The sequence below is a fragment of the Natator depressus genome, chromosome 4, assembly GCF_965152275.1.
Source record: "Natator depressus isolate rNatDep1 chromosome 4, rNatDep2.hap1, whole genome shotgun sequence".
Taxonomy (NCBI): Eukaryota; Metazoa; Chordata; order Testudines; family Cheloniidae; genus Natator; species Natator depressus.
The window spans coordinates 83808137-83820602 of NC_134237.1; the positions used below are offsets into that span (position 1 = coordinate 83808137).

Below are 12466 nucleotides of genomic sequence, written 5' to 3' on the forward strand. Positions count from 1 at the left end.
ACATGTAGTATAATTTAAATCTCATTTCATGTATTCCGAAGCAAGTTACTTTGTAAATAATTAAGAGTAGCAAAATATAAACCATCTTAGTAACCATTTGGAATTAATTTTTAAAATTAATGAAACTTTCTAGGAAGCTTCATCAGGGTGTCTACCACACAACAATGAAATTAGACATTTTCTGAAAGTTACAGTTTTTTAGGAGGAAGAAATTACAATAGGAATACACTGAGTCATGAACAATACCTGGCTACTATCCATAGCAGGTTCTCCTCTTCCATCTTCTTGAACAGACACCTGATAATTTTGCAAGAAGTCCTTACTTAGAGCAGATGCAAATAACTCTTTACATTGTGATGATCCACCAGTTTCTTTTTTTTGAGGGCTTGTGGCAGCATCCTTGCCTTTGTTAGTGTTAATCTGCAGTGGTAGGAAGTTGAATGGCTTTCTGGTTTCATTAAGCTGACGTTTGTTGTTAGCAGCTGTTGCTCTGCCTTGAGAATCACTTCCAATGCTCCTCTACATAAAAACAAACCAAAGGAAATTATATATTACTTAAATATTCCTTTAAAAACATTGTTCTACTTTTATTAGTTCACAGTTGAACAGAGTGGTACCATCATGTGGCATTACTGGGCATAGCCGGGGGTGGGGGAGGAGGGGGATCACGACCACCAAGAGATTCACCTCCTAGCCAGAGAACTAAACTTAGTAGCTGACGGCTGAGATTAAAGATGATTAAAACCATCTCCACCAGGTGGATTCTGGTCAGAAACTTGACCTTCCAACCAATGTATTGGGAATGACAGGGAGACTTCTAGAATTCCTATCAGGGTGCTGCCCCTGGACCCTGCTGTGAACTCCAACTTCATGCCTGATAATGTGAAGCCACATCTCCCTTCCAAAATGCATGAGAAAGAAGCTACTTATCCCCATAGCCTCTTGACTATTGAATTGGAACAAAGAACATCTGATACTGAATTCCTATATAGCCTCTTGCTTGCTGTGTCGGAAGAAGATCTTCTACCCTAGTCTAGACTGCATTTTTGGTTATCCTCCCCCATCCGTAGCTCCAGAGCTTTCTTCTGCCACTACTAGGCTGGAATGTTTACTGATGCTATTCAGAACTCTGTGTGCAACCGTGACGTTAAGTATATCAGTTCCACTCTACTGTTCCTTGAAAAGCTAAAAGCAGCAACAGAAGCTCTAGAGTAGTCTGTCTTCAGATTTGGGAAGACTGCAAAGCAATGGGTCACATTATCCCAGGTTATCGTCACAACCATAAAGACTAGGTTTTATCGTCACGGTTTTAATTGAAAAAAAAAATTCAGCAAAAATTTAGGGAAGAAGTGTAGAAAAAAGCATAACATTCCATTCTGCCACAAGGCACCCCATCCAGGGTCAGAATCTCAAATTACATTACTCCAGGAAGAAATGCATTCAAGAAAATACTTTCAAGACTGGCAGGTACTAAATAACCTATAACCCTCACAGATGTGTTACACAGAGAAATACTCATTTGGAGAACTGCAATTTATTACACTACCGAGTGACACCATACGCCAACCTTCAGGTATGCGGTCTAGTGAAAGTAGCTGACCTACCAGAAGGTATCTGGACACCATGATTCAGAATATATGTATTTTTCTACACTTTTTCCAGTTCAGAATCTGGACTATTATTTGCTATGTGATGTCCATGCACATTTTTTTATTTGAGCCACTGACTTTCAAAGTCCTTCCTTTTGAAAAAACAGGAGTACTTGTGGCACCTTAGAGACTAACAAATTTATTTGAGCATAAGCTTTCATGTGCTAAAACCCACTTCATCGGATGCATGCAGTGGAAAATACAGTAGGAAGATGTATGTATGTATATATACACCCCCCCCCCCCATGAAACAATGTGTGTTACCATACACACTATAACAAGAGTGATCAGTTAAGGTGAGCTATTACCAGCAGGAGAGAGAAAAAAAGCCTTTTGTAGTGATAATCAAGGTGGGCCATTTCCAGCAGTTGACAAGAACGTGTGAGGAACAGTAGGGGGGAAAAATAAACATGGGGAAATAGTTTTACTTTGTGTAATGACACATCCGTTACATAATTTCCCCATGTTTATTTTTCCCCCCTACTATTCCTCACACATTCTTGTCAACTGCTGGAAATGGCCCACCTTGATTATCACTACAAAAGGGTTTTTTTTTTTTTCTCTCCTGCTGGTAATAGCAAGTATTCCTTTTCTTTTCACCTTAACTGATCTCTCTCGTTATAGTGTGTATGGTAACACCCATTGTTTCATGTTCTCTGTGTGCGTCTGTGTGTATTTATCTACCTACCTACTGTATTTTCCACTGCATGCATCTGATGAAGTGGGTTTTAGCACATGAAAGCTTATGCTCAAATAAATTTGTTAGTCTCTAAGGTGCCACAAGTACTCCTGTTCTTTTTGCAGATATAGACTAACACTGCTGCTACTCTGAAACCTTTCCTTTTGAAGTCTGTCAGATTAATAAAGACAGTTTAGCAGGTTTGTGTGGTTTTATATTCACATTTATACAATTTTTGCAAATACATATCCACAAACCTGATCCAGATCACTGAAGTTTATTCTTTGTTTAAGTCTTTCTAATTCTGCTTGCTCTGGAACAGACATCTGAGTCATATATCTAGTGTGAGGAAAACTATGAAGAGTCCTTGTCTTCCGCCGTCCCATTCCGGGTGAGGACTCTGGAGATATGTCATTAGTAAGCCTTGTTTCACCTTCCCCACCAAATTTTTTCTTGTTTTTCTCTGAAGACCTGTTTGCTTTCTTCTGTTGACCCCCCCAGTCCTTCAGAAAAGCAGAAAAAAAAGCATATTCATTATCTCTTTAGTGAAAAAAAGATATGGTTTACTTCAGTGAATTGAAGTTTGATTCTATTTTAGAATTACAGAAAAAAACAAAAATGTCAAAACATACTTGTATTTACGCAATAATTTGAAAATCAAATTGGATAATATAGTTTTCTCTAAAGCACAAATAATAAGTTATCTGACAGGAAGTTTGGTCCACTTAACCTTTCTTGTCTTCAGAAGTATTCGTTCACTTGAAACAAAGCTACACTAGCATTTTTCTTCCACTCAGTCTTCAGAGGGTTATAATGCTTAACCTTGAGACTGTTTGATTGAAAGCCTTAAGTGGGAATTTTCCCTCATTCCCCCCACACCCCTCCCCCTCCCAAAATGATTTATACATAGCTAGATTTGCGACTCAGTTTTGATAGGCCATCTCTTGACCAGAGATGATCATTCGTAACAGCATATGGCTTTCAAATCTATCATACATTTATTTGTTTGCTGACTTTTGTTTCAGTTGGACACATGTATTTAGTTTTATGAACAGAATGTAAGCAACAACTACTACTACAGTATTTTGTTTGCCAATTTTTATGGTTTCATATCTATCCATCATGTCAATTTTCACCTTCAGTATGATGTGACAATTAAAAAGTTAACATGAATTATACCGTATTGTTCAGCCGGTCATCAAAGCTTTCATTGCTCCAGCTAGGCAAGTCCTGATCATTCATGCCTTCCTCAAAAGGACCACCTCCTGTTGCCATGGTATGCAGTCAAAAATGCTATAAAAAAATTATAGTTAAACCTATTTTAATGCAGCATATTTCCCATTGCAACTAAAAATTAGAGATCTTTTCTTTAAAGACAAATTATTCTAATCCAAACTCAGCACTATGCATTTTTCATGAAGTAAATGAGACCATAGAAAATTATATGCAGTTCCTCAGAAGCCTAGGAAATTGAGCTATTATGAAAAATATTTTACAAAGGTATTTTATGAAACACTAAAATCCATAAATATTAGCAATGCAGAGAAAAATCAAGACAGGTGCTAAAACTAAACATTCTCACAGATGTTGTCAATAAACTATGAGGTTTACTTTCTAAAATTGTTCTATTATAAAAGAACAGTACAAATTAAAAATATTTTAGAATGCCTCACCTTGTGCAATAAAGAGCACAAAGGTATAATGAGAAATTTTAGTTCATGGAAACACTATAAAGAATGCAATACAGTAACATCAGGTCCACAGTGATGTCAGTCTAATACGTCTTCCAAGAATTAAAAGTTTCCTATAAAGAACGTAACCAAAGCAAAATGCCCTTTATTCAATACTAAAATATATCCCAACAGAGCGTTGAAAGGAACACTAGCTAACAACCAGTAAGAGGAATTCCTTTTCCTTGCTATATCACAAATTACAAACATTTAATTAGAAAATGCCCTGAGGTTTATCCTAAATATGCTTTATATAAAAATAAAAACATATGAACCACTATATTTGTGTATTTAGCAAGGAAATAGTTTGGCTAATATAAAGATAAACTAAGGGTCTGCATTAGAAACAAATCTGAAGTTAAATTCACTCTATCAATAGTTAAGGAAATCACTTCTGCCTGAGTTTAACTAGTTTTGATACAAGCAACACCTACTTACATATAGCTAAAGAAAATTAGAGAAAAATATAATAGCTTTTTAAAGCTGAATCCTTAGCTTATCCTGTTGAGCGTTGGTATGAAAGATCACAAACTATGTGTAATTACATATACTGTAGTGCTGCGATACCAAGCATGCACAACACAAGAACAAATTTGTAGTCCGGGTAGCCGTGGCACATGTTAGCTGGGCTGAGCAGGAAACCAGTTCCTTTCACCCACACTGATATTCACATAACATTCAGTTACAGAAATGGAATACTGACACACTTTTGCAAGTAATCACTTTCCTACATAGCCCAAGCTGTCAGGTGAAAATTAGGATCATGTTCTGAAGCTATCTTATGCAATACAATGTGGTGTTATTTTATTTCTTCTGGTGCTAGTCAGAACTTAGTAGCTCAGATAGGAGACCAAAAAAACCAGAAGGTATATAACACTAGTGGGTCAGACTTTCGTCCCCATCCGAGACCACTAATTCCAAAAAACACATTTTCACATCACAGAAAAAGCACACTATATGTCCACAGGTCATCTGTGTTTATAAGTTGGCTACCAAAGTGATTTCTTGGTATCCATCTAGGATTGATGCTAGAAGAATTAAGCCTGGTCTACATCTGAAAGTTGCACCACTGTAAATATTATGGTTACCTAATGTGGATGTACTTACACTGGCAAAAAAGGTGCCTTATATCAGGATAGTGCATTCCCCTTCCTGTACAGGAATAAACTCTACCAATATAAGCACTTTTATACTCATTTAACTGCGTCCACATGAGAGTGTTGTACTACTTTCACTTTTATTGATGTAGTTAAAGCAGTAAAACTTCATGTGTAAACAAATCCCTGGTTCACCTCTGCCTAGGCACAAACTGCATAGCTAGGCTAATTTACAAAACAAAAAAAATTAAAATATCATAAGCATGTATTACTTTTGAAAACAGTTTTCTAAATCCATAGAAGGAACAAGCACTAAACAGATTACAAGGTTTGCAAGCAAAACTATCTTTGACTTATCTTTTTGATAACGGAGGTAAACGTGACTCTATGAGCCCCTCAATGCCCATCTACCTACAACTGTTGCCGGGCCTGACAAACTCACTACACAAAGCACACTGTTACAATATTTATCCAAAGAATATCTTGTAAGGTACCATATAAATATTGATGACACTCTAGTCATTAATATTCTTGCATGATGCACATACAGTTAGAATGTAAAGAGTTATGTACGTGTGCTGGAAATAAATTACTATATTTAGACCAAGCAATCCAAGTACAGTAACTTCTCATTTAAAGTCATCCCGGTTAACGTTATTACACTGCTGATCAATTGGAGAACATGCTCGTTTAAAGTTGAGCAACGCTCCCTTATAACGTTGTTTGGCAGCCGCCTGCTTTGTCCACTGCTTGCAGAACCAGCAGCCGGTTGGAGCTAGCAGGTGGGGGCTTGGAACCAGGGTGGACCAGCAGTCTCCCCACGCCCCATCAGCTCCCCGCTCCCTTAAGTTCCCTGTGCGCGCAGCCGCCCAGCAGGCTATCAACTGCCAGCAGTTCAGCTGTCCCTCCACCCACTACCATGTGCTGCTCCTGCCCTCTGCCTTGGAGCTGCTCCCGGGAGCCTCCTGCTTGCTGTGCAGGGGGAAAGATGGAGGCTAATGTGAGGGTGTCCCCCTCCCCACTGTTTACCCCATCTCCATAGAGTGGAGGGGGACGGGGGACACACACGACAGGGCTCAGGATGGAGGGAGCTTGCTGGCAGCAGCTGCTGTCTAAACTTGCTGATCTACTCAAAAAGGCAATGTACTTCGAACAGGGTCAGCGTACTTAAAGAGGCAATGTGCATCGCGCTCACTCTCGCACACAGGGTGTATGTCTCTGTCTGCCATGCTGTCTCCCCTCCCTCCATTTGTGCTGCCTTGTAGAGTGAGAGTACGTATACACACACACACACACACAGTCTTTTGTCTGGTGAAAAAAATTTCCCTGGAACCTAACCCTCCCTATTTACATTAATTCTTATGGGGAAATTAGATTCGCTTAACATCATTTTACTTAAAGTCACATTTTTCAGGAACATAACTACAACGTTAAACGAGGAGTTACTGTAGAACTGATAAACTGGTTTGTCCTAAACAAAGCAATGTATGTGGGCAGGCTTTGCAAGCAAAACACAATGAAAGTATGTTGCATGTAAGGTAAACAGAATGATCAAACAGCAGGAAGAGGGCACCAGCTTGCTCAAAAACACACAGTAGGACCAGAGTCTGAATTCCAGGGGGGTCTTCTTCATGGCTCCTGAAGCAAAGATAACGAACTCTGGAGAATATAAGGAGCAGCAAAAGAACATGCTAGTTATCCATCACTTAAGGGACAAAGAGGCCAGCGCTCTTTAAATTTGTGAAAAGTGGGTCTCCCAGCCACATGGGTGAGGACTAAGAGAACTGACTGTATGTGAGAAATTGCCTGTTTTAGACACTAGAAAGCTTTTTTGTAGTTGTAATCAGTTTCTATTATCCTTGCTTAATATCACTTAAATCTCTATCCACTATTAATAAACTTATTTTTAGTTTTACCATAAAATCATTTCAGTCCTGTGTATTAAATTGTGGGTCCTCAGATAAACTAACTGGCTTTCATGTCTCTTTGAAGGAAACAGACTTGATAATTTTGGTGACTGTTCAGTGATTGGGGATTGACACTGCAGAGAGAAGCCCCTCTGCAGCTCGGGTTCACTGAATGTCAAGGTTGGCAGAGTCTCAAGAAGTTTGCTGAGGAGGAGAACAGACTGGGATAGCAAAGAGCGGACAGATCCACCAAAGGTGTCTCTTGCTGAGGCAGAGGGGTAACACAGTAGCTTTTGGCTCTGGGCTCTGCAAGGAGTGTGTCACAGTATATTTAAGAGACCTGACAAGATCAACTGACAACAGCTCTTATAAATCAAGGTGAGCACACACCTAAAATGTACACTATTCACATTTAACAGCACTAAAACACTGTTGCTGGCACCACATGAAAGAAGTCTGAGCAGGAGCAGCAGAGACATACTACTGATGGACTTTCCTGCAAGGGTATTTCAAGAATCTGAGGGAGGAAAGGATGCTTAAAAAAGGACTAAACAGTGACTTTGATAGGAAAAGTAAAGACTTTGCCACGCAAAAGCATAATCACCTAAACTAGAGAAGGCAGTGCACCTGGTGCTACAAGCAGATGTCACCACCAAAGGTGTACAAGTGAGAAGGAAAACAGTATGTCATCCAAAATTTTATTAAAGATCGTTTAATAGAGACCTCATTTCAAATCAATATGCTCCATCAACACCAAGTGCAAACAGAGAATACGTTTTGCAATTAAGGGCAAATCCACCAAGTGAATATATGCCAGGCTTGACAGTGTAAAAACCATTTTATCCTGACCTACATCACTGGCCATAACGAGTTCATCTTGGCAAGATTAAAAATCATCTGGTTTACAATCAAACTGGGTAAGTATATTCTTCCCTTATGATGTTATACAATTTGTCTAAGTCTAGTATAAGATTACATCACAACAGCCATTTTTTTCCAGTGTAAAAAACAATGGGCAATATTTATCTTAGCATCTAACAGAAGAAAGACGCACACCAGATACTTAAGTGGAAATACTCAATCCTTACAGGAGTTTTTATGTAGTAATAAAAAATGTAAGACTCCAAAATCAGGTCAGCTACACCTATGCAAATTTCTGAAATCTTAAGTAACTCTTCTCTCCTATTTACCAATATTTTGGTGGCATTGGGACTTTTAATCCTGGTTTATAGCATTCACTAAATCAACTAGACTACTTATATGCTTAAATTTAAGCAGATGCTTAGGCACCTTGCTGAATCATAGTCCAGGCAGCTTATCATATCCTGATGATTTCTTACATTTGTTTTTAAAACGTTTTCTAATAAACCCGCATCCCTATTGGACTCACTCACATCAATTCTTAGAAACTGATGCAAATTACTTGTTACTTTGAGATAAGATATTTTTCACCAAGATGAGTTTGAACTATACAACTCTTCCAACTTCTTTTTTCTGATTCGTTTGTTTTAACTGAGAACACATGCAGCTCTTTTCGAATAGTTAATTCAATAAAATGTCATGCACGTGAAATTAAGTTCAGTTTTTCTTGGTCTTTTACTTGGTGTGTTATTTTCTTTCACTTTACTTCCTAGCACAGAGGTGGGCAAACTATGGCCTGCGGGACCATCCTGCCTGGCCCCTGAGCTCCCAGCCCTGCTTTTCCCTCTTTCTCGCAGCCTCAGTGCACTGTGCCGCTGGCGGCGCTCTGGTCCGCTACTCCTGCCGGGCAGTGCAGCAATGGGGCTGCAAGCTCCTGCCACTCTGAGCAGCATGGTAAGGGGGCAGAGGTAGGGGGTTTGATAAGGGGCAGGGGGTCCCAGGGGGCAGTCAGGGGACAGGGAGGATGGGGTGGAGGTTCGGGGAGGGGGGGGAAATGGGGGCAGTCAGGGGATGGGAAGCAGCGTAGGGGGTGGGAGTCTCGGGGGCAGAGGTGTGGATAGGGGTTGAGGCAGTCAGGGGACAGTGAGCAGGGGAGGTTGGATGGGGGTAGAGTCCTGGAGGCGGTTGGGGTGGGGGTATGGATAGGGGTCGGGGCAGTCAGGGGACAGGGAGCAGGGGGAGGTTAGATGGGGCAGAGGTTCGGGGGAGGTCGGGGGCGGGCAACTGGTGAGGTTGGATAGGCATGGGAGTCCCAGGGGGCCTGTTGGGGGCGGGGGTGTGGATAGGGGGCAGGGCAGTTAGGGGACAGGGAGGTGGGGGGGTTGGATAGGGGGTGGGGTGCCGGGGGGGGGCAGTTAGGGGCAGGGGTCCCGGGAGGGAGTGGTCAGGGGATAAGGAGCAGGGAGGTTGGATGGGTCAGGGGTTCTGAGGGAGGCAGTCAGGAGGTAGGAAATGGGAGGGGGCAGGGTCCAGGCTGTTTCAGGAGACACAGCCTTCCCTACCCGAGTCTCCATAAAGTTTCGCAACCCACATGTGGCCCTCGGGCCAAAAAGCCACATTAACATCTTTTATGTTTATTTTCTCTGGCTTTCGGTGACACTTCGCATATACTCAGTTTCACCATTTCCCATTGGTCAGTATCTCCCTTGCTGAAGAGCCCCTTAGAAGTACTAACAAAGAAGAAAATAGTTCCTACCCTTTAAAGGTTTTAAAAGAAAAAAAAATCAGGTCATTGCAGTTAGTAGATAGTCTATCAGAAAAATGGGTCATTAAGCTAATTTAAAAAACAATTCCAAAAATTTAAAGTTGAGAATGTTCACTCATTTTTATCATCAAGTAGTCACAGAAAGCCAACATACCAACTCCTCATTCTACCAGGACTTGCACTAATGATCCATACCATCAATTTTGTATTGTATAGATCTAACACATTCCAATATCAAAACTGCTGATCCTATTATACTGGCAATAAACAAATTGTGTAAAGGTACAAGTCAGGTAAACATCTGACACCAGAGCAAACCAATGCCAAGACGTAACCTTTTACTTTAGGCCTTTTATTTTATTTTATGCACACTTACAACTTCAAGTGTGACTCCGACAAGTTATGAAACAGTCTCTTGTCAAATTTTAAAGTATCCATTTGAGCTGTAAAAGCTCATAATGTTCAACATTTGTAATTTGATTGTGGGGGGAATCAAATATTCTGCACAATCTTCAACTCAGAAGTTCTGAAAACTAGAGATTTTAAAAGGGACAACATGAATTTAAAATCAGCCTTAAAAAAGGTAAATTAAAAGTAATTCCACAGACAAGAGATCCAGGCAACTGAGAAAGCTGGCTATACATTAAACTGACTAAAGCAGTGTTGCCAACCCACGATGTAAACAAACAAAATCCCAGAGAAATAGTTCTCTCATCTCTTTCAGCTGACAACCATTCGATGAAGTGAGCTGTAGCTCACAAAAGCTTATGCTCAAATAAAATTTTGTCAGTCTCTAAGGTGCCACAAGTCCTCCCCTTTTCTTTTTGCGGACTAACACGGCTGCTACTTTGAAACATATCCTCACATGTATCACAAACAACTGTGAACAAAAACACTGCGGCAGGAATGTTACTTGGACGGCAAGATGTCCCTCCAGTGGGGGGTGGGGAAGGAGGGGGGTACCGAGAAGCCCCGGCTCTAGCATAATAAGTGGCCCTTAAACACGCTCCATACCGAGCGGCCAGGCACACGAAGGGCCCCAGCTGAAGTCCATTTCATTACGATCGTTGTTCTAGGCCCAGGCAATAGAACCCAGGACCTACCTGCCTGCCTGCCCTTCAGTCGCTCCGAGACCCCAGCGCAGGAAAGTTCCTGCCCCCTCCACCTCCTGCTGCCGCCAGCGGGGATGGAGGAGCCGAGCTGCGGCCTCAACCACTCGGGTGGGTCACGCTGCAAGGTGGGGAGGCCGTTAGCAGGGCGGACCCGCTCCTTCCCAGCGGCAAAGCCGGCGGGCGGGCTCCGCGCCAAGGGCCGCTGGCGGGGAAGCCGTCGGGCGGCCGTTGCCCGTGAACGCGCAGCGTCTCCTCGGAGAAACGATCAACATACCCTCCCCCAACACCCCTCCACGCGGCGGGAACGACCGGCGCAGCTGGCCGGGCACCTTGGAGCGAGGAGCCGCTGCACAGAACCGGCGCCTCCCCCCACCCCGCTCCGTGAGAGAGCGAGCCGTCGGCGGCCGCTTTGTCCGCCGGGACCCGGCGACACTGGCCGGGCAAGACGAGCGCCACGCAGCTCTCCACGTCTCGCGGGGGCCGAGCGGGCTGCGAAGGCCAAGGGCTCCACACAGGCCCGTCCCAGCTCTCCCTTCCGCGGCGCCTCCGCTGCGGCGGGCCGGGCAGCGAGTGGCGGACTCCCCGCGGTGAGCGACAGGGAAAAGGCCATGGGGGCCGGGAGGAGGGGAACAATGCGGCGGCGGCGCCGCTGCAATAACATCGGGGCTGCCCTGGGGAAGGATCCCGCCTTGGGAGGAGCTCCAGGTAACTGAGATCGGGGCCCTCAACCAGGCCCGCCCCCCGCCGGACTCGGGCTCCCAGACCCCGGCGGGGCAGCGGTGTTACCTTGGCAGCAGCACTGCTGCCTTGGGCCCTGCGGCACCGACCGGGCCCTGTTGGTCGCGGGGTTGGGGGGGGACAGAGACCCTCACACGCAAGCCTCAACGGCCACCTTCGCCGCCATTTTGGTTCTCCCCTGTACGCGGAGGCGGGGCGGGGCGGATGGATATACACGGTTACTTAGTAACGCACCCCGCAGATGCTCCTCCGCGCGGCCCCCCGCGGCGGCGTAAGGGCACGTGACTGACGGCCGGAACAGCGCGCTTTTTTTTCACGCTATTCCGCTCACTCCATTCCTGGCAGGAAACCTGGGACGGCTGACCAAAGCCAGTGCCTCAAAAATAACCAAAACTATAAATCCCGACATGCCATGCGTGACCAAGCTAGTTCCACCCACTAAGGAGCAGAGCATGGTGGGATTGGTAGTGTCAGTGGTCTTGAGCATGACTATGGGTGGGTGTGAAGGGAGGGGGGAAGAGAGAATGAGACATACACCCACACACGCTCCGATCGCAATGCATGCTGGGAAGTGTAGTCTCATCTGACAGGTTTCAGAGCAGCAGTTGTGTTAGTCTGTATTCGCAAAAAGAAAAGGAGGACTTGTGGCACCTTAGAGACTAACCAATTTATTTGAGCATAAGCTTTGGTGAGCTACAGCTCACTTCATCAGATGCATTCATTCTCTTTTGGTTACAGTGCTCCAATAAGGGTCAAGAATTTTGTCGCTAAAGCCCAGAGTGTCTGCTGAGAGAGATGTTCACATTGCATCACAAACAGGGTTGAGCGCACTTTTTGTTCAGCATGTCACTGGTTCAATCACCACTGGGATTCACAGTGTGTTTTCATCCAGTTTTTAAGTTCTCAGCCATTTTGACTTTATAATTAC

At 43.6% G+C, this 12466-nt stretch overlaps 2 protein-coding genes across 15 annotated transcripts in view; one reads left to right on the forward strand and one right to left on the reverse strand.

Annotated features, from left to right (window-relative positions):
- Nucleotides 1–11889, reverse strand: part of PCM1 (pericentriolar material 1) — an 89190-nt gene extending 77301 nt beyond the window's left edge. For 11 of the 14 annotated variants that reach the window (XM_074951317.1, XM_074951319.1, XM_074951324.1 and 8 more), the window contains exons 1-4: nt 11587–11734; nt 3508–3621; nt 2586–2831; nt 247–519 (exon numbers count right to left, since the gene is read on the reverse strand). In XM_074951317.1, coding sequence (XP_074807418.1) covers nt 247–519; nt 2586–2831; nt 3508–3603 — 615 coding nt within the window. In that variant the 5' untranslated portion in view covers nt 3604–3621; nt 11587–11734. Of the gene's footprint in view, nt 1–246; nt 520–2585; nt 2832–3507; nt 3622–10791; nt 10935–11129; nt 11149–11586; nt 11735–11772 lie in introns of those variants that run through there. The other 3 variants (XM_074951312.1, XM_074951313.1, XM_074951311.1) reach the window with 3 other exon arrangements.
- Nucleotides 11187–12466, forward strand: part of FGL1 (fibrinogen like 1) — a 64894-nt gene continuing 63614 nt past the window's right edge. The window contains exon 1 of the mRNA XM_074951325.1: nt 11187–11387. The gene's annotated coding sequence lies outside the window, so the exon portion shown is untranslated. The remainder of the gene's footprint in view (nt 11388–12466) is intronic.